At 34.2% G+C, this 24,755-nt stretch overlaps 2 protein-coding genes and 1 pseudogene across 3 annotated transcripts; 1 reads left to right on the top strand and 2 right to left on the bottom strand.

Moving 5' to 3' along the window:
• Nucleotides 1–1,908: 1,908 nt before the first annotated feature.
• LOC112418837 (uncharacterized) lies at nucleotides 1,909–2,016 on the bottom strand (annotated as a pseudogene).
• Nucleotides 2,017–6,558: 4,542 nt separating this feature from the next.
• Nucleotides 6,559–10,023, top strand: LOC11416675 (calreticulin). 2 transcript variants are annotated; one of them, XM_003591164.3, is made up of 13 exons: nucleotides 6,559–6,729; nucleotides 7,552–7,659; nucleotides 7,770–7,962; nucleotides 8,069–8,327; nucleotides 8,426–8,482; nucleotides 8,572–8,619; nucleotides 8,698–8,784; nucleotides 8,878–8,935; nucleotides 9,030–9,097; nucleotides 9,184–9,279; nucleotides 9,370–9,417; nucleotides 9,528–9,665; nucleotides 9,753–10,023. In XM_003591164.3, the coding sequence occupies exons 1-13, from the start codon at nucleotides 6,630–6,632 to the stop codon at nucleotides 9,762–9,764; spliced, it is 1,272 nt and encodes a 423-aa protein (XP_003591212.1). In that variant the 5' UTR covers nucleotides 6,559–6,629; the 3' UTR covers nucleotides 9,765–10,023. The 2 variants fall into 2 exon arrangements, with proteins under 2 accessions (XP_003591212.1, XP_024638651.1); XM_024782883.1 differs by lacking the exons at nucleotides 8,426–8,482; nucleotides 8,572–8,619.
• A 2,322-nt stretch (nucleotides 10,024–12,345) lies between these two features.
• LOC11415678 (universal stress protein A-like protein) lies at nucleotides 12,346–13,870 on the bottom strand. The gene is made up of 4 exons (XM_003591163.3): nucleotides 13,446–13,870; nucleotides 13,245–13,351; nucleotides 13,018–13,130; nucleotides 12,346–12,658 (listed from the first exon to the last, which is right to left on the bottom strand). The coding sequence occupies exons 1-4, from the start codon at nucleotides 13,621–13,623 to the stop codon at nucleotides 12,559–12,561; spliced, it is 498 nt and encodes a 165-aa protein (XP_003591211.1). The 5' UTR covers nucleotides 13,624–13,870; the 3' UTR covers nucleotides 12,346–12,558.
• Nucleotides 13,871–24,755: the final 10,885 nt, after the last annotated feature.

Genomic DNA, 24,755 nt, shown 5'->3' with positions numbered 1-24,755 from the left:
AAATGTGGTATTGCATGATATGACAATACGGTGAAATATGATTTTTTGTTTGAGAGGAATGTGAAGAAATACATTGTCATGCATAAATAATAGCATTTGGTGGGCGATGAAAGAGCTTGTGTTTTCCAATAATATGACTCTTGGTATAAAAATTTCATGCACCCTTGCCCAATTTAACATCATGCTTTGAGGCTTAATCCCCCCTTTTTGTTTCATCAAATAAAATGGAAATTTTGATCATGTGAAATCCTCTATTAAACTCCAAAATATTTCCTCCTACCTTTGTCTAGATCGAGAAGATGAAGGTGCCTGATCGTTAGTCATTCAAAAGTATCAGGTTGAAAATTTAAAGAAATGAAGGTGCCTGATGTATAAGGATTTAACCGAGTATGTCAAGGTCTTGTTGTTGCAACAATCGATTGACTTTTACAAAACCTTCCTGACACTGGTTAAGACATCCTGACATTGGTTCTCTTGAATTCCTTGAATAGTTGATGTGACACAACTGTCACCAACATTGACTCGTATGGACTCCAACTCTTTAGATTGTTGACCCTTGTTGTGAACCATGGAGTTTAAGAATGTCAACATTTTGTTAAGATATCTAATACATGATGTCATGTATTCGTGTCAATATGTTGTCTAGTAAAAAATATGGTCATAACTAACGGTCGTTCAATGGATCAACGGTTGCATCTCCAAAATCACTTGGGAAGACACATGTGTTGGCACTCCCAATGTTTGTGATGGATCATTAGGTCTATGTTGGCCTTACTTATTTTATGTTGAAGCTGATGGTTGGTCTATGTTGTTGAGACTTTTACCATAATGCAAGTGCATACATCAAACATAATCTTGACCCAGCGAATTAAATTTTTCAAAAGTATTTGACGCAGTGTCCCATCGAGCATGCTAAATTTGTTGTCGAACTTGAAAGTTATATGAAGTATCAGCTAATAGCTCTCAACTTTATTTACCTTTGTGCTTCAAACAATTACATTGAGTAAGGAACTTTATCTATCATCTTCTTGTCTCCCCTAAAGAGTGTTAAGTATGAAGTTGGGTGGCATTTAGCATGGGTAAGCAAAGTTTTTTCCCACCATGGGAAAGTTGAATTTCTACCACTAGATTAAACGAAGAACATGTTCTTATCATGCACTCTCTACACTGAATTTTTTATCCTATCTTCCCTAACCATTCTCTCTCATCTCTCTCACCCACCAAAGGAAGCCAAATCCACTGTTTATGTTTGTTTCGGTAACACTACACTTTTAAGTGGCTTCAAATTGCAATGGGTTTTGAATCCTATGAGGTTCTATTCATATCATATGGGTATCAAAAATTCCTTATGCTTGTAGCTTTAACATTTCAACTCAACAATATTTTAACAATCTAGCTTTTTTTATTCTCAGACTCATCGATTTTTATTTGTATGTGTTTTTGGGTTCTTACAAGAAAGGCCATGAATCAATATACTAGATTTGTGAAACAATAAGGGTACTTGTGAAAGGGATTGACAGAAAAATTTCATGTCAAACTGCAAAACAAATTGAAAATCAGTATTCAATTTGATATAGTTTTTTCACGTCAAACTTTGGTTAGGTGGTTGTTGACTTAAGTGTGGTGGTGGTGGTGGTGAAATGAGAGAGATGGTAGTGAGGTTGAAGATAAAGTCTGGAAAGATACAGTGTTTGCAGACTATAATAAGACCAGTGATCCTCTTTAATCTAATGATAAATATTTACTTTCCCATGATGGGAAAGAACTTCCTTTTTCCATGATAAACCCCACCATGAAGTTGAATGTTGTTGTGAGCTACTAAACTATGCAGTGCATAAATGAAAAATAAAGCAAAAAGAAAAAAGGATAAATTCTGAAAAGTGGTTTGTTTGATTTTATTTTTTTTGAAACGGCTTTTATAACATTGTTTTTTGATCCGTTGGACCACATATCAGATATTAAACTGATAAGAACATATGCTACACTTGATCTTAGCCAAAAGGCCGAGAAAGATATAGTGGTTTGTTTGATTGATTGTGTGTATCCAATAAAATATATATCTATGGTATTTAAAGACGAACATTAGTCCAACTGGCCAATTGCCGGCAGTACACAACGCCCCATGTTTGGCCTAATTTCCCCTCATTCACAGTATTCTATATTTCTATATCCACGCATGAATCTCTTCCTTGAAATGTGCTTCCGTATAAATAGTCACTTCAATTCACGACACTATATACATGGAACACAAGTAAAATATTAAATTGTTAAGCTCCACTTAACTTTGATTGATTCTAACACTCTCACGAGTCACGGCCTATATGGATCCGAGAAAGATTCAGTTATCTCATATTCAATTATTTTGCATTCAACTGCTATTTATTATATAAATTCAGTTGCTTACCATATAAAAGTCCTAGTCTTCGTTACTTAAGAAAAACTCTAGTCTAGACTCGACGTTAGCTAGTTGGTTTGACCTATTCTCACCCTATTGATGATAAAAAAAAATCAATACAGATTTTACTCTTTTTTTTTGTTTCGTTAACAAAAAAAAATAATGATAACTAGTGTTGGAGTTACTAGTTAACATGACCTAAATTAAAGGATAACTATCCCTTGTCGGTGTTGTTTCTCTTAGAGGATGACCACCCCTTGACTCACCCATATGCGCTATTGGTTCCCATATTAAAAGGATGGTTTAATTACACTTTTAGTCATACCATTTTGACCAACTCACGAAAATGGTCCTATCTTTTTTTAAATCGAACAAAATCGTCCTTAAACTATATGATTTTTGCAGTAGATTCCTTGTACCCACATGATTTATTCCTTGTTTATTTCATGGTTGAGCATAGGTGGTTAGACTAAAACTGTCATTTCTGTGCGTTTTTGGAGTTGGAAATAGGGAAATATGACTAAAACTGCAAAAAAAACATATAGTTTAGGGACGATTTTGTTCGATTTAAAAGAGGTAAGACCAATTTCGTGAATTGGTCAAAATGCAAAGACCAAAAGTGTAATTAAACCTAAAAGGATTTATATTACAATTGAGATCTTAGTTTCAATCACACTCTTCATGAAAGAAATATTTCTACAAATTGGTTTGCTAAGCATGGTGTTTCTTCTATACAAACTGTTGTCATTCTTCAATCTTCTCTTATTGAACTTTCTCAACTATATATATTCTTGCTCGATGCAATGGGAGTTAATTTTTTGAGAGCTTAGTTTTGTTTGTTTGTCCATCAAAAAATAATTTTCCAAAATTGAGAAGTTTGTGAATTTCATGAGAAAAATGGTGATGGTCTAGTTTTGGCATGGCTAGATAGAGCAGCACCAGTACCACACTGACGAGTGACGGCCGATCCGAATCTAACTGATAATGCATATGTTTGGTCGTTCGGAGCTGACTTTGCAAATTATTCTTTCGCATTATGGTGAGACATTTTGAATCAAATGTACGCAATATATATGTTATATATATTTTTTTATTAAATTATTTTTTTTATTATTAGACATTGAAATTTATATAGATAGATATGATATATCTAAGAGTTTATTTCTTCAAAAAAAATAAAAAAATTCTAAGAGTTTATAACACCGACACATCCAACACGTTAACTATTTGTACAATTGTACTCACACTCATTCATTATAAATAATGCTTTCGTACTGACACCCATTCATTATAAATAGAGTAAATTACACTCCTCTTCTCTCAAAGATGCTTAAATTAGACCATGTACAATGGTTCAACACAATAATACCATTCAACACCCACTTTTTCAATTCCCAACACTCCACATCATTTTATCTCTCTTAATTCAACACTCATTCAATTTTTACATCTCCAATGGTTTTTTCATTCAACACCCTACCCCACCACCTTTTATTTCTTATTCTTTATTTAATTTATATTTTTGTTTTTATAATTACATAAAATTAAAATTATCGATTATAATTAAATTAAAATAAAGATACACTTAATTTTTATTTTTTTTTGTAAAAACAAAATTTATTTAAATAATTTATTTATATTTTCTTAACTTAAAATGCAATACAACAAACTAAGCACGCAACACACAAATAGCTTAAAATGCAATTTGGATAATTGTTGGGATTTTCGTAGTTAAATGGGTAATTAGAATAATTTTGGTTGTTGAAATGGTTATTATTGGGATCCATTTCACTAAAAATAAGATTAAAATTTCACTTAGTTTGCTAATAGAAAGATAATAATAAGAAGAAGATAGTGAAAAACTTGGTTTTTTTTTCTGTGTCCAAATCAAATGAACCAAGTCTCTATTTATAGAGAAAAAAAAATCATGAATTTTGGTATAATTTTTTTTTTTTTTTAAATTAATTTACAACGAAATAATTGAGGTTAAATTATGAAAATGATAAGAATCCGGACAACCAATTAAAACGCGCCACGTGTCCTTATCTTTCCAAAATGCGTTTCTCTCTCCGACCGTCTGACCTCTCACGCGCCCTGTCGGCGCGTGTGTTGCACGCGCCAGTTTTCAGCCAATTTCGAGGCGCCGCGTGGCATGCGTGGCAGGGTTAATTGGTGTTGAATCCATTCACCTTCTCTCTCTTCTATTCCCTCATTCAACACATATTAAACACACCATTGGAAGCAATATTGGTGTTGAATGTGCCATTAAACAAACCATTGTAAGTGGTCTATACTCTCATCTCATCTTATTTATCTTCCCTCTTATTCAAAACATATTAGAAAATATTTCACTATCCTCCCCCTAAGAGAAACATGAATTACATTCCCCTCCCCTCCCCTCCTTTGTTAAAATCTATAATTTTCTACCTCAATTTTTTTTTAATTTCTAATAATCTAGTAAAAAGAAATCTAAGACACTTTGTAAAAGAATAGTATTGCGGGTCTATTTTAATATAATCAAAATTTGAATACATATTTTTATGCTATTTTTTATTCACAATTTCATTAACATATAGTTTTAAACCCTATTATAAAATATGAAACAACCAAAGATAAAATTAAAATATGTGAAAAATTACTAAAGACAATAAAGTATGGTTATTTAAAAGTTAATTTTATACCATAAATTATAGAATTAATAACAAAATATTTAAATTATAAAGAAATGAATTTATTTTTCTTAAATGGTGGTTCAAAATTACTATATATCATAAAAATATTTATTTATGTTAAAATAGATTAAAGTGTAGTGTATATTTAATTATAAAGGGAGAGAGTTGTAATTCAAGCATCTTATAGGAGAGGAGAGTGTAGATTTTACAATTCAAGGGAGGAGGGTGTATATTTTCACATAAGAGAGAAGAAGAATGTAATTCAAGCATCTTTGAAGGAAGTGGAGTGTAATTTACTTTAATGCTTTCAATTAACATTACATTATTTTCGTAATTAAATATTCTTTCAAAAAATAATATTGATGTGTCACTATTGCTCAAAAGAAATATATTGATACGTCACTAATTATCAGACAATTACGTTATAAACGTATACGTTGTAAATTGACTAAAAAGATGGCATAATAATAGATTCAGATGAACGTATGTAAGAATTTGTGAAAAAATTAATGTATGCAAGAATGTAAAATTTAAAAGAGTTTTGCAATAAAAGAGTTTAATGGACAATTGTGATATAATGTTGTTGTAAATTAATTTTGCACCAACATTCAACGAAAACTTATTCTATCATCACAATTAATAAAAGGAGAGTGTTCCTAACACTAATATTTTTATAAAACAAATTATCTTTTATATATATGATTTTCGTTGAACGTCAATGTAAATTAAGTTCGTAGCTACGTTATGTAAAAAAAACAATTTCTAATTATTTGCAATTAATGTAAATTAAGTCAAGATCCTCTCCATTTTATACTCTCTCAACCTCTTTCATTTGGAGAAATATAGACTCAATTTTTTCTCTTCATATTTTGAACCTAGATCAGATCTTATAACTTAATGTTCTATAAAACACTAGTATATTTGCAAAATAATGATACCATAATATTCTATAAAATCAAAATCATATCTATTACATCCCGTGTCATGTCACAAATATAAGGAATATTATCTCTTTTAATTTATGTGAATTGATCAAATGCGATATAGAAATAGAGTAATAGATAAAAAAATAAAAAAAAACTAAAAAGGTTTTTAAAATGGAAAGTGATCTTAATTATTTGAACCCAAAAATAGAGTGATGGAGTAGTTGATTTTGTCCCCACACCGAGAGAAATCAACCATTAGCATATATCTTCATAGTGTTAAACAACTCAACGACCTCCCTCCCAAAAATGCAAAGATAACAGTCCAATGGCAGTTCCGTAAATATCTCATAGTCCCATTTACGTGTACAATTCCTACAGTTACACTAACTCCCAATAACACTACGCCACACAACACCAATGACAATCTTCCCCTACGTGGCACTCACTAAATGGCTACAATCTGCCACATATTGTCCACGTAAGCAACATCCACGTAAATTACCAAATTTACCCACAGCACTGAAAGAATCAATGTAAGAACGAACCGCTATATAGAACACGAAGCTCAGTCAATTTCCAAAGTAGCTCTCACTCTCATTTCGTTCTCTTTCGATCTCAGCGAACGATTCCATTGCAATGGCGATTAGGGTTCGAAACCCTAACCTTCTTTCTCTCGTTCTTTTCTCCCTTCTCTCCATCGCTTCTGCGAAGGTTTTCTTCGAAGAACGCTTCCAAGGTATATCATTCATTTCTATATCTCTTTTTTTCATTTCACCTTTACTAGATCATCTTGAATTTAACCTTCGTCTTTGTAATTTATAGAATTTGAATTTTCCGTTTTGCATTGTTGCGTGATTTCAATAATGTGATCGAATTTTCACGATCGGTGTTTTTATAATGTGATTTGAATCTCGATCTGAATTATTAGATTTTTGATTTGATCTGAACTGTCGTTGTCTGGAGTAGATCTGAACACGTGTGTACTGAACGTGATGATGTTCATTTGAAAATTATTTGGCACGTTTTTTGGTTAATTAATCTTTGATCATGGATTAGTGATATATAAACAGCAGTGACGATTAACTGTATTTGAATTTCCATTTCATTTTGTTTACAATCCTTTTAATCTCATTTCTGAAGACGTTAATTGATTTGAGTTGTGTGTCCGGATTAAGTAATGGTAGTTTTTTTTTTTTTTTACTTTGAATTATTTGTCTCTGTTTTTGTGTGTAAGAACTATTTAGATTAACTTATTTGAGCTTATCTAGTGGCATAAGCATCTGTGAGACTCTACGGAAGAACGTATGAAAACACTTTATGAAATGTTCATAAGCTGTTTTCAGTTTATTTCCATAAGTCACAGCTTATAGCATTTCCGAAATCAATTTGAGCTAATCAAACAGGGCCATAATATTATTACTGTAAGAACTGTTCTGTTTTTCCTTTTTTGGTAAGGATAGTCCATATTCATGGGTAATTAGTATATAGTGCATATTTTATAATCATCATTTTCCTTATTTCTAACTCGTGTGTTGATACATTATGTTGAATGCTAAAGATGGATGGGAAAGCCGGTGGGTAAAATCCGAATGGAAGAAAGACGAGAACTTGGCTGGGGAGTGGAACTACACCTCTGGTCAATGGAATGGAGACGCTAATGACAAAGGTAAACTAAATTGTTGTGTTGAACAACCTTGTTTTATTGTTGCTGGTGTTTAATTTTAATTGAAAGATGATATTGAGGTTGATTTTCTCAAATGTTTGATATCTCCGCAGGTATTCAAACCAGTGAAGATTACAGATTTTATGCTATCTCTGCCGAGTTCCCTGAATTCAGCAATAAGGATAACACACTAGTCTTCCAATTTTCTGTCAAGCATGAACAGAAACTTGACTGTGGTGGTGGTTACATGAAGTTGCTTAGCGGCGATGTTGATCAGAAGAATTTTGGCGGTGATACTCCTTACAGGTGATTTATAATATCCCCTCTAGTTTTATTTCTCTTCCACGGCTTATAATGTCTTAGATTATATGGGACAATAACTGATTTTCTTTCATTTGTTACTATTTTGCAGTATCATGTTTGGTCCAGATATCTGTGGTTACAGCACCAAGAAAGTACACGCTATTCTGACCTACAATGACACAAACCACTTAATCAAGAAGGATGTTCCTTGTGAGACTGACCAGCTTACTCATGTTTACACATTCATCATCCGTCCTGATGCAACCTACAGCATTTTGATTGATAATGTGGAGAAGCAAACAGGTAGTCTCTACTCTGACTGGAGTCTTCTCCCACCAAAGAAAATCAAGGACCCTGAGGCCAAAAAGGTACCCTTTTCACCTACGTTTATAGTTTAATTGCCAGATTCCTTTTGATTTATGTATTCCTACTTTCTAATTTCTAATCATAATTTAAATACTTACAGCCAGAGGATTGGGATGATAAGGAGTTTATTCCTGATCCCGAAGACAAGAAGCCAGAGGTAATACCTTTTTCTATACTTTTTATGAGGTTACCATGTACTATGTGGTGTATCAGATATTGACTCTGACATCCTGTCTGTATTTGTAGGGATATGATGACATCCCTAAAGAGGTCGCAGATCCTGATGCCAAAAAGGTTTGTTTTTTCCCATTGCTGTGTTCATTCATCTCTCATTATCTTGTGGCGTTGCTGATTAGAATAATTGTTGTGTAGCCTGAGGACTGGGATGACGAGGAAGATGGTGAGTGGACCGCACCTACCATTGCCAACCCAGAGTACAAGGGACCATGGAAGCCAAAGGTTTGTTTGTGTGGAAGCATTAATTGATGGCATATTGCAATATGTTTAGGAATTGATTTGTTTTTACATACTATGGGTGTTACGTCTTGGCAGAAAATCAAGAACCCCAACTACAGTGGAAAGTGGAAGGCACCATTGATTGACAACCCAGGTTTGCTTTTCATCCTTGTTTTCACAGTTGATGTTATGTAATTGCTTTTAGGTTTTGAAGTATTTTTAACATTCGTAATTTATATATTTACCAGACTTCAAGGACGACCCTGACATCTATGTTTTCCCCAAGTTGAAGTATGTTGGCATTGAATTGTGGCAGGTACTGTTTCTGTTATGTTTACTTTTTCCACTTGATATGAGCATTTTAGTTCCAAACTCTGACCAGCAAGCTACTTAACTTTGCAGGTGAAATCTGGTACATTGTTTGACAATGTTGTTATTACCGATGATCCTGAGTATGCTAAGCAAGTTGCTGAAGAAACATGGGGCAAGCAGAAAGATGTAAGATGTTTTCTATTCATTCAATCTTTTGGCCTTAAGGAATAAATCTTAATGGATATTGATCTCTTTGGTGAAAATATGTTCTTGCAGGCTGAGAAGGCAGCATTTGAAGAGGCTGAGAAGAAGAAAGAGGAGGAGGTACATTTTGATTCTGAAAAGCATATTTGAAACATATCATGTTGTTCCAATTTTACTAGTTTTGTTGTAAGAACATAGACTCTTCTTACACTTCCATAACTCTTTGTCAGGAAACAAAGGATGATCCAGTTGATTCTGATGCGGAAGAGGATGAAGAAGATGCCAATGAAGTTAGCCACGACTCTGATGATGAGTCAAAGGCGGAAGCTGGCGAAGACAGCGATGAAACCAATAAAGATGACGTACATGTAGGTTTTTTCATTCTGTCAAATATGTTCTTAAATCAATTTCAATAGCAATGTCTTAACAGTTCTTTCCCCTCCGTTTGTTTGCAGGATGAGCTCTAGGGAGTTTGCAAAGCATATGTCATATGCGGAGTGAGCACAAGTTTTATTCCGGAGTCAGTTATATCTTTTTTTTAGTTGTGTAGTGTTTTTCCCCTAGATAAGCAAACTGTTGAAAACTGCAAGCGAAAACTTGAGCTTGTTGCTTCATCCCATTAGACTGTTTCAGCTGATTAGAACAGACAACGATGTCTTTTTGGTTCTCATTTGAATTTATCTTTTTGATGTTTTAATGAGTTTCCCGATTATGAATCTGTGTAAATCGTCTAGCTTCTAAGTCCCAAAGAATTAGTTTAAAGTAGTTATGTCATTCGATTATGCATATGATATATAGCGTTAATAATTGATTGATAAGCTGAAAAAACACAATCATTTTTAAAACAATCCATGTTATGATTTAACCAAACAACGTAGGAATATTTCCGGCTAGTGATGGATGAAAGTGGTAGTCATGAGATTAAAAGTGTTCTTCAAACAAAATGATAGACGGGTAAAGAAGCGATGATGATATCAATCATGAATAAGATAAAGTGGTAAAGAGTGAGCGTACATCTTATTGTTCCAATATCATACTCCCGTCGATTACTAAGCAAAACTTATTTAAAAAGTGAAGTTTTACTTGTAATAGTGACTGGAGGAAGTATAACTTGAATTTCCCTTTTGCTCTCCTCTTTATCAGTATCTTTTTCCACGAATCGTGATCATATTTCGGCTAAAATTTAACATTAAAATAAAATGGGAAAGGAAAATCCTCTTGAGACAATTTTATAATAAGAGGCTAAAACCTATGACCGTGCATTACAATGCACAATGCACATCAATCAATTGTTCTATAAAAGGGATAAAGTCAATCATGAACTTATCCTATTTTATATTAAAGATAAAGATCCATGTTGTTATCGTAACAAGGGACATCTAAGTCTCAAGAACATTGTCCAACTTCATGTTATGAATACAAAGATCGTATGGTGACAATATTTAGAGGTTTTTTTTTTTTTTTTGGTGAACATTAGAGGCATTAACCATCAAGTATAGAATTCTGATTTTATATGATTGGAAGACTTGCTTGAACACAAATACAAATAAAAAAGGTTTAGGCACACTCACATAAGTAGAGAAAATTAAATGAAAAAGAATTTAGTCATATTATTTAATTATTTTTTCTTTAATTTTTGTTCAATTATGTGTGTGTGCGACACTTTTTTTCTTGTATTTGTGACCAAGAAATAATTTCTCGATTCATAAAAGGGTTTAATTTGGAATCATCAACTCTCAAGCATTCTATCTCATATGTGATTAGAGTCACCAACCCATCAAAGCACATGCACATCATCCTATTTCACATCAATGAACAAAAAATCATATTGCATATTGCGGTTGCAACAAGGGCCATGGTGTCTCAAGAACACTTCCACATTACATGTTATGGATATATACTAGCAATTGCATTTTGGGCAATTACATCAAGTATATAGAAATTTAATTTAGGATCATCATTTCTGAAGCATCTTATCTCAAATACAAGTGATAGAGTCAATAACTCATCAAGACACAATGCACAATACATAATTTCACATTAAGAATAAAGATTCATGTTTTATACAATAGCAAGGGTCATAAGTCTCAAGTACATGAATACAAAATTCATATAAGGAATGCATAGAGTCGGGAAACATAAATAAATCATCTCGATTTTTTTTTTGAGTTGTCAAATCTCAAGAGAATTGTCCAACTAGTTTCAATTGAAATACAGAGTATAAATATATAAATCAACCAATTATTCATGAAGGTAAACACGTTGAATCAGAATGAAGTAGAAAAATCGATCAATAGCTATAAGGTAAAATGTGATTTGGAGTGAACGTACGCCCTCTATTTTTATATAACGTCCTTTTAACCGCACAACTCAAAATATAGTTTGTTTTTTTTAAAGAACTCAAAATATATAGTTTTTTTCTGGAAAAAACAATCTTTTGAATATGGAAAATACCTAATACCACGGCAAGTTTTTTCAACGAAAACCAAGAATAGGCTAGCATCCCCTTGTTTTCCACCAAACACCCGTTTTTTGTTTTTATTTTATAAATGAAAAAAATACTATATGTGCAGCGCATTACACCTGTTCGTGGCTTTCGTGGATTTTTTCCTCGTAGGAAATAGCATTACTGTTTAAATATATATATCATTAGTAGTTGCTATTAGTTTTTATTGTGTGATACACCCATTTTACTCTCTTGCCTTCTATTTTTGTATAAATTAACAATGATCGATGAAGCATTTCAATTTGCAAACAAATAAGACATTTTTTCCTTCTAAAAAACTTGTAATTAAAAAGAAATAGAGGATTGACATGTCATATCCTTGTTCCCTAATTATCTACTTTCACTTGACAACAATTCATGAGCCACAGTAGCTAATAGCACAATGAGAATAATAAAAATAATTGGATATAAAAAAAGTTCCGTGAGCTTACTCATTTATCAAAGAACTTGTATAATATATGTATGATTGGGATTCGAATCTCAAACCCAAAAAAAAAGCATAAATTTCAAATGAGATAACCTATAAAAAAAACACTTTAGAATAAAAAATAACAAAGAGCCAACTTTAATAATTATAAATAAACACGCCACTTTAACCTTTATCATTTAATATTTGAAAAGATATATTCCTTCTAAGATGAAGGAACAAGACACGCACAACCCAAAGGACATGTTCATAGCAATAGCAATAAGGAAAGTAGTATATTTATTTACAAGAAGAAAAAAACAAAATAAGGAAATATGATTATTAGATCTTAATTATCTCCTCCAGTGGTTGATTTTGGCTTCTTCACAATCAAAACAGGGCACTTCACATTCTGTGCACAGTGGTTGCTCACACTTCCAAGGAAAGCCCTGCCATTCAACAATAATATCCAGAACCAAATTAAATTTACAATTCACAACACATGTACCTTAGCTCATTCTAACAAAAATAACTTTACAATTCAAATATAGAGGTGACACATCTTAGGTAAGACACATATTGGTGGTCTTAAATCGAGATCAGATGGTCGATATTTCAAGCACAATATTTCTCTAAAGAAAATCAATATATGCATGAAATTTAGACGATCTGATCTTGATTTACATTCTTTGTGTAAATGTGTGGACTATTATTGACTCTAGCAATTTGAATCACATAAGACACATGTCTAACTCAATGTGAAATGAAATATGCACTAAATGTATTGTTTGAATTATCACAAACTCACCTCTTGATGACACCATAGCCGTGGCTTCCCATAACCAAGATATCAACACCCATTTTTTGAACAGCCTGACATATTACATCCCTAGGGTCACCATTCTCTATCCTCGTCTCCACCTAAACCACATCACAAATTAATTATTAAATAATTAACTATTGATAAAAATGAGGAGGAACATATACACATTAACTAGTAACAATTGATTAATGTATACATATACGTATACTTACATTTTGGACATCATTACAGACTATCTTGGCTTTCTCCAAAACACAATCAGCAACTTGTTGACTATACTTCTCCATGGTTGCCGTTATGTCAGAAGAGAATAGGTATCCTAAAACATATACATGATACAAAAATTAATTAAATGAGTTTACAAAATTAATAGAAAATTCTTTGCTGCGTACCATGAAATTTTGTTTAATTACCTGTGCCATCAAAGGCAGAATAAACAACACGAGGAGGCTTAACATAGAGGAGGATAAGGTGATCTTTGGAATTTTGAAAAACCAAATTCTTGAGGCACCATGTGAGAGCATAAATGCTCTCTTCTCCTTCATCAATAGCTACCATGATTCTTCTTCCGTTTTCTGTTATGCCAGCCATTTCACACTGCTTGATAATTCGGTTTGAGATAGATCACAAGGTTGGTTGATTGATAATTGAGCAAAGAAATATTCAGTAGTTTGTAGAGGTAGAAACTTTATATATATTGTGCTTCAAATTATGATCGGTCGAATAGCTGAATATAATATATAGTTTATTTATAGTAAGTTTTGTTACTTGAGGTAAGCACAAAAGACAAGCACCTGGTATTTATGAATGGATAATGATTTGTTTTGATAGAATCTATTGGCGGTTTCAGGGTTTGGGCATTCTGGTTTTCAGTATTTCAACACAGTTTAATATGCAAACTTTACCCTTGAATAAATAAATAACTAGATCACCTCAAAAATAAATGATAAATTATTAATTAATTTAATTAATTGAAGGTAACTGTGCTGGGAAATTCTATGATTGACAACTGGTTATATATGACTTGCCATTTTCAGCCACCACGTTTCTTCCACTTTCAAATTTACCAACGAGCCCACAGAATCCTATCCTAAGTCCACAGAATCCTATCCTAAGTAAGTACTAAAAGTGTTTTAGTATTTACTATATATGGTTTAAAATTGGAACACACTTCTCATAATATATAGACATATCATATGAGAATGAGAATAACAATTATATATGAAAATGATAGGAATGATTGTGGGCTTTTAGATTTGTAATTGATGGCAGAGATTAGAAAGTCGCAATAAAGGTATCACGTGACTTGTGTTTTCTTATTTCTGAGTTACGAAATCTCTTTCTTCTCCATCTCACTCCCTGTATACATTCTTATTTCTAAAATTTCTTGAGCCAAAACCACTATTGTCATTGTGGTGATTTATGAATTTTAATTTACTATTATCAATTTAATTGTTTTCCATCATAAGTGTTGTTTTTGTAATTTGAAAATTACGACAGAGCTTTGAAACTATTACCGGGGTGAGTCACGACCAGGTCGCTTTCTTTAAGACGTTTCGCGGCACTACCTAAGTTGTGCAAGGTAGACTAGCAACCGCGCCGTTTCCAGGATAAAACAGCCCAGATTCTAACTGTACGATTAAAGGCTGCACTGCCAGAAATCGCTCGAGAATAACACCTCAATATGGTTTTCGAAAAGTTTCGAAAAACCACTCTAATATGGTACATAGACCACTCGATAAACCAAAGAAGGAGGAAAGAAAAAACGGTTCGTCAACACAAACCGCGGGAGGGAGAAGAGAGGAGAGAAAACCAGAGAAGAGTATTCGATTCTCAGTTTTGGAGTGAAGAATACTATTCCCGAGCTCTCAATTTATAAGGAGGATTTATACTAGAGTGTGTGATCTACCCGATGTGGGACATAAAATTTTCAATTCACACTTTACACTAGTTTCTCCATCCTTGTGTTTACATTCCAAAGGCTCCACAAACTCACTAGTATACTCCAAGTTTTTTTTCATTATACACTAGTGTTCCAACAATCCCCCACTTGAATTCAAAATTGGTTTCGAAAGTTACGTTTTAAACGTTTCTTAAAGATTGCTAGTAAACAAAGGTGTCGCCAACAACTTGAACCTTTGCATAGTGAGTAGTATTCTGATTAACAAGAGTTGCTTACAACATTGAACTCTATCTCAGACATAGGACCCACACACAACCTTTTCTTAGGTGTTTTCTAAAAAGCCCGTGCGTTAATGGCCTTGCACGTCTATCCCAGTTTTAACGAATGCTCTAGGAATTCTGCCTCGAAATTCCATAAGAACCGGCCTCAGTTCTACATACGTATAGGTGAGTCTATCAGAAGTACTCCTGTAGCTATGTACTTCACTCCATAAGAAGTATAGATCTCATTAAGAGTTTCTATTATCTCAACCTTCGGTCACTGTAGGATCATGCGTTCTCATAGCATGTTCTATCACTTGTGATTTGTTATTACCCATTGAACCTAGTTCTTGGAATCTCCAGTCATTTAGGCCGGGTTTCCATCACTTATGATCAATAGGCATTAGTCTCATCCTACTGGATGTATTTGTGACTTTCTCTCTGTTTAGTCCTTTCGTCAAAGGATCAACTAAGTTTTCATTTGTTCGTACGAAATCTACTCTTACTGTTCCGTTCGAAAGATATTCTCTTATCGTGCTGTGTTTTCGTCTTATTTATCGTCTCTTACCATTGTAATAACGATTATCAACCTTTGCGATAGCCACGGTACTATCACAATGAATTAACACAGCTGGTAACGGTCTCTCCCATAAAGGGATTTCAGATAGCAAGCATCTTAGCCAACTTGCTTCTTCACTAGCAGCAGCCAGTGCTATCATCTCAGATTCCATTGTGGACTGAGCCAGAATGGTCTGTGTCTTGGATTTCCAGGAAACAGCTCCTCCGGCAATGCTAAATATATAGCCACTGGTCGCTTTGGAATCATCTGATAAGGTGTTCCAATCTGCGTCACTGTATCCTTCAAGCACTGCAGGATATCTCTAATAATGCAGTCCTAGAGTCATGGTCTTCTTCAAGTATCTCATGACTCTTTCGATAGCTTGCCAATGCTCCATGCTTGGCCTGCTCGTAAACTTGCATAATAGTCCCACGGCGTAGCCGATGTCAGGTCTAGTACAATCAGTGGCATATCTGAGACTGTCAATGATGCTCGCATATTCAGTTTGTCTAACACTATCTCCAGTGTTCTTAAATAGCTTCACACTTGGGTCACAAGGTGTGCTCGCAGGTTTACAATTGAAGTAATTATATTTCCTTAAGATCTTCTCAACGTAGTGAGATTGATTCAAGGAAATTCCATTATCAGTTCTAGTAATCTTGATTCCAAGAATTACATCTGCTTCTCCTAGGTCTTTCATATCAAAGTTGTGGCACAACAATGATTTCACATCTTTAGTGGCATTAAGGTTTGAACCAAATATGAGTAAGTCGTCTACGTATAGACATATGATCGTGCAAGTGTTATTTTCGTACGTGGAATAAATACACTTGTCACTTTCATTCACCTTAAACTCATTCTCAATCATAAGATTGTCGAATTTCTCATGCCATTGTTTCGGTGCTTGTTTTAGACCATACAAAGATTTGTCTAACTTACAAACTTTGTTCTCTTGTCCATGGATTACGAAACCTTCAGGTTGGTCCATGTAGATTTCTTCTTCTAATTCACCGTTTAAAAAAGCAGTTTTTACATCCATTTGGTGTACTATCAAATTGTGGATGGCCGCCAAAGAGATTAGTACCCTAATGGACGTGATTCTAGTTACAAGCGAATATGTGTCAAAGAAATCTACATTTTCTCTTTGTCTAAAACCTTTGGCTACAAGGCGTGCCTTGTATTTGTCGATTGACCCATCAGGTTTTAGTTTCTTTTTCAAGATCCATTTACAACCTATAGTCTTGCATCCAGGAGACAAGTCAGTTAGGTGCCAGGTTTCGTTGGACATTAGAGAATCCATTTCATCATTTATAGCTTCTTGCCATAAATCAGCGTCAATTGAAGACAGAGCTTCCTTGATGCTTGATGGATCCTCCTCTATAGTATACGCCACATATTCGGGGCCATATTCTTTAGCAATTCTTGCTCTCTTACCTCTACGAGGTTCTATAACATCTCTTTCGATGTTTTCATTGCTTGTTATGATTTCAGAAGGTTGATCAAGAACTGAGTTATCGGTGCCCCCACTATTACCCCCACTGTCTCCTGACTTAAAGGGAAATTTATTTTCATAGAAGTCAACATCATTTGATTCTATGATCGTTTTAGATTTCAGGTCGTAAAACCTATAGGCTTTACTATTTAAGGCATACCCAATGAATACACATTCATAGGCTCTACTTGCTAGTTTGACTCTTTTGGGGTCTGGTTTTCTTACATAGGCTGGGCAGCCCCATGTTCTAAAATAAGACAAGTTTGGTTGTCTTTTCTTCAAAATTTCATATGGAGAAATTTTGTTCTTTGTTTTGGGTACTCTGTTTAGCACATAGCAAACAGTCAATAAAATTTCTCCCCACCAATGAGGCGCTGCTTCGGAATTAAGCATTGTTGCAACTACTAATTCGGTAAACGTTCTATTTTTTCTTTCTGCTTTACCGTTCATTTCAGGAGAATAAGGAGCAGTTGTTTCATGAATAATTCCGAGTTCTTTATAATACTCATTGAATGTATGTGATCCATATTCAGTACCTCTGTCACTTCTAAAACGCTTGATTCTAATATTGAATTGATTTTCAATTTCTTTTACATACTGTTTAAATATTTCAAGCGCTTCATTTTTATTTCTCATTAAATACACATGTGTGTAATCCGAGCAGTCATCTATAAAAGTGATGAAATATCTTTTTCCATTTCTAGTCAAGTTTCCATCTAATTCGCATAAATCAGAATGAATTAATTCGAAAGGTTCAGTTATCCTGGTTACCGATTTATGTGATTCTTTATTTATTTTTGCTTGACTACAAAATTGACATTTTTCAAAATCGTTTAAAGATATTTTAGGAATTAATCCTAAACCGCTCATATTTGAAATAATTCTTTTGTTAACGTGACAGAGTCTAGAATGCCAAATATTAAAATCACACAATATATAAGCAGAAGAAGAAATTTTATTCAAATCAATGTTCAACTTAAACATACCATCAGTGGCGTACCCTTTCCCAACAAAATTATCATTCTTAGTGATGGTGTACAAATCAGCCCCTATGCTTTGAGTAAACCCAACCTTATTCAAAAGAAAACCTGAAACTAAATTCTTCCTAATTTTAGGAGTGTGCAGCACATCCTTCAGTATCAGAGTCTTTCCAGAGGTGAACTTCAGCTCTATATCTCCGATTCCAGCAACATCAGTGGAGTGGGAGTCTCCCAACAACACCTTCTGATCATCACAAGCAGTATATGTTTTGAACATATCTCTATCATAGCAGACATGGCGAGAAGCACCAGTGTCTACCCACCAGCCATCAGAACCTGCAATCATATTAATCTCAGTAATCATAGCCACGTAGGGCTCATCAGGTGCAGCAGCAGTAGCCATGTGAGCCTGTGCTGGTCGGTTGGTTCTGTTTCTGCACTTGCGTGCCATATGACCTGCTTGCCCACAATTGTAACAGTTGAAAGGTGGAGCAACATCATTCTTTGGTGGCTGTTGAATCTGGGGTCTTGGATTGTTCCCAGTCTTATTCATGTTGGAATTCTTATTCATAGGGCGGTTTTGATTCTTAAATGGTTTGCCAGTAGGCTTCAGAACAACACCTACAAATTTCTTTTTAGTGTTGTTGTTAGAAACAGCAAACACCTCTTCATTCTGGTCCTGCTTTCTCGCTTCTTCTTCAATACGAAGGCGAGTAATCAGACTTTTAAGAGAGAACTCCTTAGTTTTGTGTCTAAGAAGACTCTTGAAGTCCTTCCAGGCAGGAGGCAGCTTATCAATAATCACAGCTATTTGGAACTGTTCGGGAAGTGTCATCCCTTCAGCTATGATCTCGTGAGCAATTTGTTGCAGCTCATGTGATTGTGCCTCAACGGACTTATCATCACTCATTTTGAAATTCAGATAGCGGCTTACGGCGTATTTCTTAACACCAGCCTCTTCAGTATCATACTTCTTCTGAAGTGCTTCCCATAATTGTTTAGCAGTATCACAGAGTCTATAATAATCATACAGAGGGTCTGTGAGTCTATTAAGAATATAATTCTTACAGAGGTAGTCATTTTCCTTCCATAGAGCAATATCTATGGCTAGCTGTTTATCTGGGTCAGCTTTCTCAGGTTCAGCTTTCTTAGCAGCAGTAGGGTCTGCTGCCTTACCGTTATTATTCGCTCCAGCAGGAGTCGAACTCGTAGGTGCTACAGGCATAGCTTCCTTCAAAACGTAGGCAACCTTTTTAGTGGTCAAGAAGAACAGCATCTTTTGCTGCCAACGTTTGAAGTGGCTACCCGTAAACAGAAACGGTTTGTTAAAGTCATCAGCTGAAACCGCGGTAATTTTTTCAAAACTCATCGTATCGTATTCGAAACGTCTTAAAAATGTTGTTTTTGTAATTTGAAAATTACGACAGAGCTTTGAAACTATTACCGGGGTGAGTCACGACCAGGTCGCTTTCTTTAAGACGTTTCGCGGCACTACCTAAGTTGTGCAAGGTAGACTAGCAACCGCGCCGTCTCCAGGATAAAACAGCCCAGATTCTAACTGTACGATTAAAGGCTGCACTGCCAGAAATCGCTCGAGAATAACACCTCAATATGGTTTTCGAAAAGTTTCGAAAAACCACTCTAATATGGTACGTAGACCACTCGATAAACCAAAGAAGGAGGAAAGAAATAACGGTTCGTCAACACAAACCGGGAGGGAGAAGAGAGGAGAGAAAACCAGAGAAGAGTATTCGATTCTCAGTTTTGGAGTGAAGAATACTATTCCCGGGCTCTCAATTTATAAGGAGGATTTCTACTAGAGTGTGTGATCTACCCGATGTGGGACATAAAATTTTCAATTCACACTTTACACTAGTTTCTCCATCCTTGTGTTTACATTCCAAAGGCTCCACAAACTCACTAGTATACTCCAAGTTTTTTTTCATTATACACTAGTGTTCCAACAATAAGCTATAAGAACCAGAAAAAACAATTGGTGTTGGCAGCGGTTGCAGTGGAAACCGCTGCACGTTCATCATCCTCCCCCTCCTGTTGTTCTCGTTCGCCGGTGTGATCATGGGTTGTTTGACCCATCCTTCCACCACTTCTGCATCTCTCTCAATGCGAGCATCTCAGATAGGGTCGTCACCGGGCGTGCAACACGGTTGTCGACGGTTTTTTGTTGATTGAAAACTGGAAAAAGATTTTTTATATAAGGGTGTTTAAATTGAATTAAAAAGATTTATTTGAATTTGGAACATAAGATCAGGATCGAGAGAATTAAAAAATGGTTATAAATATGAGATAATTGAAGAAACGTGAGGGGAATAGAGCGACGGTGACCCTTGGTGGTGGAAAGGTTGCGGTCACCGGAACTGGTGGTGGAAGGGAAGAAGTATGCTTGACTGAGCGAAGACATGGTGGTGGTTCTCAAAGATGGTGGTGGTTCGCCGGTAGACGTGGTGGTTCGTCGGAAGAGATGGTGGGGAGTGGGGGTGAAAGGATAGAAGGAGACAGTGGTGAAATGAGAAGTAGTCAGAGAGTGATCACATGATTGGCTTAGCATATGACTAACTTACATTGTGTTTTAATCTTATCCCTTGCTTTTAATCTAATGGCTACAATTCATTCTCACCATTCTCATATATAACTGTCATTCTCATATGACATGCCCCCATATATATATATATATATATATATATATATATATATATATATTGGAACACTCAGGAGATAATTGACATCAATATAAAACAATTTCTATCATCGTGAGCTTGGCTCAGTTAGTAGGGATATTGCATAATATATGCAGGGATTGGAGTTTGAACCCCGGACACTTCACTTCTCCACAATATAATTGTGTGAGCTCTATCAACTATGCTACTTGACCAAAAAATTATATAAAACAATTTTTAGGCATATATAAATACATCTGTAATATTTTTTTGTCAAAAAAAGTACAATTATATTATGAAGGAAAAAAATTCTTTATATAATAAAAATTAACATATATAAAGTTAAAATTGTGTATATTAAAAAAATGTAAATTGGAAATTTATTAGTCCTTATTGAGTATATTTCAATAAGAAACTCTGATAATTCACTGCTCGCTTATCAAATTTAATACGGAATTATTGGAAAAATTGGGTTGGAGGTTGTATGTTGATTAGGAAGAGTTGTGGTTTAAAATCTTGTTTGCTAAATATTAGTTGAAGACAGTGGTGGAAGGGTTTATGTGTTATTAGCGAGGGAGTGGATGGCAGTGAGGCGAGTTGATTTAAATAATAGGTGGGTCGCATTTTTGGAGATAGCGAGAACACATTTTTTTTTGTGATTATTGGCAAGATGGAGGGCCCTAAAGATATATATTTAGGTGACTTTTTTATTTATGTGTTGATAACGGTGTTACGGTCGCAGAGGCGAGGAGATAAGATCGGCGGGTTGAGGGGCAAGGGCAGCATTGGAGAAGGCTTATGTTTGCTTGGGTAAAACCAAAAATGCAAATTTACATAGGGATGAAATTAAAAAACGTAAAAATCAAATTTTGAATTTTAAAAACCAAACTGTCCATCTTCTTCCTCTCACTATTCTTTGTTTCTTCTTCCTCTCAAACTTTCCCCAATCTCCCATAACAATAACAACAAATATTCAATATGTTACCATTTTAAATTTAACCTGAATGTTATGGTATTATTATCTATGTGCTCTTGATCCATGATATTCAATGTTCCATCCAATACCTTGAACAACTTTTTGCATATGAGCTTCGTTATTGATTTATATTAAGAACAAAGCTTATATAGTGGGTTGAAAACGCTTCAGAATGGTGTTCTTTATAGTAATTCGATCATGATTTAAAACACTAGTCTCCCACCATTGATGTAAAGGGAAACACATTCCCTTCAAGAGACAAATAACCCACTCTTATCATGAGCTTAAACTTATCCATAAATATGCAGCAGCAGCGTGATCAATCTCAACAAAATGTATATAGCTGAGGTAATGGTTGAGCTTGATTCTAAAACAATAACAACATATCATAAGAAAATCCAAATCATTTAATTAGTACATGTTAAATTATATAAATTACAGAAATAAAACATAATAATTATGCATAAAATAGATTTTACCTTTGCAAACAATTCAATCCATGAACTACTATCTCATGCTTGATAGTGTAAATTTGTGAAAATGGATTGTAGAAGAGTTATGTGTCAAAACTGGTATTGATCCACCTCCTTTTGTTTTTGGTTACAACGCACTTCCAACCTCTGCTGATGGTGCTTGATTCCTTATGAGTTTGATGTTCCAAAGGGGGGAATTTGTATGATATTTTGATGGCTTTTTTTAGGTCAAATGATGTTTCTTTTTAATTATTATGTTATGTCAGAGCTATTACCTTTTTAATTTTGTTTATGTTATGGATATGACCTTCTCGTTGTTTAAGTCTTTAAATTAGGATTTTTGTTTAAGTATTTTATCTCTATTGAACCATTAAAATGTCAATGGTCAAAAATCATTATGTAAGGCAACAACTTTTGATGAATGGATTTATTTGGTTCGAAGGGAAAAATGATGTAATTGTTATGGGAGTGGGGAAAGTTTGAGAGGAAGAAACAAAGAACAGTGACAGGAAGAAGATGAAAAGTTTGGTTTTTAAAAATCAAAATTTGATGTTTACCTTTTTTAACTTCATCCCTATGTAAATTTGTGTTTTTTGGTTTTAGTCCCTGTACTAACATTACTTATCATCTCAACAAATTTTGCCAACTCATAACCTGCCACGCGTGCCTCTGGTACCACCAAAGCGTTTTTGTTGATGGAACTTGACGGCAGAGACGATTTCCAAAAGGAATCGAAAATACAAAGGTTGTTTTAGAACAAAAAAACTAACAGGGACGAAAACATAAAATGCGCTAAATTACAGGGATCGTTTACATAACCTATTCCTTCCAACTAATTGTGCATATTTGTAACTTTTGAAAACAAATTTGTTTCTTGTAATATGGTTATACGGAATGTGGTTATGATTTACGAGTATTATTCTATGTATAATGCATATTTATTTAGTTCATGATATTCATAAAATTTTTGTATTAAGTAAATTTATTTTCAAATATTTGGATTAGCTAAATGTTCCATATGATGTAAGTTTGATTTCCTTTCTCTCAAGTTTTAAGTCCACTTTTAGTTGTTCCATTGGCTTCTCATGTTAGTTTTGGGTTGTGAGAACTAGGTTTTCCTTCGGTTAGCCTTTTGTTACATGTTTACACGGGTCATGTTCAACAATAACTAACTAAAATTCTCGACATTGATGTTTGTGTCGGGTTAGGTTGCTAAAGGTGTGGAGATTAGACCGCTACAACTTATATTGGTAGTATTCATTTCACGTGTAGAGTTCCTCAAAGCTGCATGCACCGTGTCTTTTAATGTTTTTAGATCTCGCCTTGCGATTTTAGTTCATTATAGCCGCAGGATCAAAACAAAAATTAATGGTTAATAACGAGTGTAATTATTAGTGTAATTTGATCCATATATATGGATCAAATTACACTTATCTTTTTTTTTTTTTAACAAGCTAAACTAGTCCATCCAAATTGGCACCGGATAGAATCGAACTTGAGACCTTAAGGAGGAGCACACTTTCAGGTCTCAAGCCAATACCACCAGACCAACCCAAGTTGGTTCAAATTACACTTATCTTATTTCACTTTTTTTGCTTCTATTTGAGGTGGAAGTATTGCAATACTAATAATAAAATACCATTTTTTGAATATTTCTATTTTAAAATGTTATAACTCATAATGCCAAAATGTTAAGCTTAGTCATATCTCGGTCATTCAAAATTGCCCATATGACAGTGCAACATCATATTTTGTTTGGAAGAGTTAACAACATGAATCAAAATTAGATATGAAAAGATATAAGTGAGCATCACTCGAGGAGTTATTATTTTTTGGTAGAAATTTGATAAAAATATTCATATAGATTACAACTGAAAATTAATCCCAAAAAAAATTATAAACTGAGATAATTATCCGAACTAGAAAATGATTTTTGTTTTTGATGGTGAAAATATATTTAACACAAGAATAATTATGCTAAAAAAATATTACTATAGGATATTAAAAAAAATCTACAGATATAAAATCAATTTTGAGTTGCCTCCTCCTCCACGAAGGTATCAAAGATACACAATTTTATTTATTTTTTATATTAAAAAATAAAATATATAATAATAACATTCTGAAAACAACGATTACAAACCCTAAAACAACGAAATTCAGCATCTTATATTGAATCGCGGTTCCTCGTTACATACGAAGACGCACCAATCTCAACGTCGTCGAACTTCGTCAACGGCCGCCGGAAACAACCAGTAATTCCAGGTATTCCTTTTCTTTCGAGTATTCTTTTACGAACCTGTAACGCTTGCGATAATTCAATTCCGTTTTGAACCGCAATTAGGGTTTTATCTTATAGTTTAACTAGTAACGTATCCGTGCTGACGCACGGGTACAGTAACCGT

The sequence above is a fragment of the Medicago truncatula genome, chromosome 1 (assembly GCF_003473485.1).
Source record: "Medicago truncatula cultivar Jemalong A17 chromosome 1, MtrunA17r5.0-ANR, whole genome shotgun sequence".
NCBI classification, from domain to species: Eukaryota; Viridiplantae; Streptophyta; class Magnoliopsida; order Fabales; family Fabaceae; genus Medicago; species Medicago truncatula.
The sequence above is the reverse complement of the archived record's forward strand: the minus strand, read 5'-3'. Positions and strand labels throughout refer to the sequence as shown.

Bases quoted from the DNA above. Each gene is read 5' to 3' on its own strand.
- LOC11416675 (XM_003591164.3), top strand. From the start codon at position 6,630: ATGGCGATTAGGGTTCGAAACCCTAACCTTCTTTCTCTCGTTCTTTTC. The intron at 8,483-8,571 runs GTAATACCTTTT...CTGTATTTGTAG, and splicing joins CCGAAGACAAGAAGCCAGAG to GGATATGATGACATCCCTAA. The intron at 9,280-9,369 runs GTAAGATGTTTT...ATGTTCTTGCAG, and splicing joins CATGGGGCAAGCAGAAAGAT to GCTGAGAAGGCAGCATTTGA.
- LOC11415678 (XM_003591163.3), bottom strand. From the start codon at position 13,623: ATGGCTGGCATAACAGAAAACGGAAGAAGAATCATGGTAGCTATTGAT. The intron at 13,131-13,244 runs GTAAGTATACGT...GATGTGGTTTAG, and splicing joins TCTGTAATGATGTCCAAAAT to GTGGAGACGAGGATAGAGAA. The intron at 12,659-13,017 runs GTGAGTTTGTGA...GTTGAATGGCAG, and splicing joins GGCTATGGTGTCATCAAGAG to GGCTTTCCTTGGAAGTGTGA.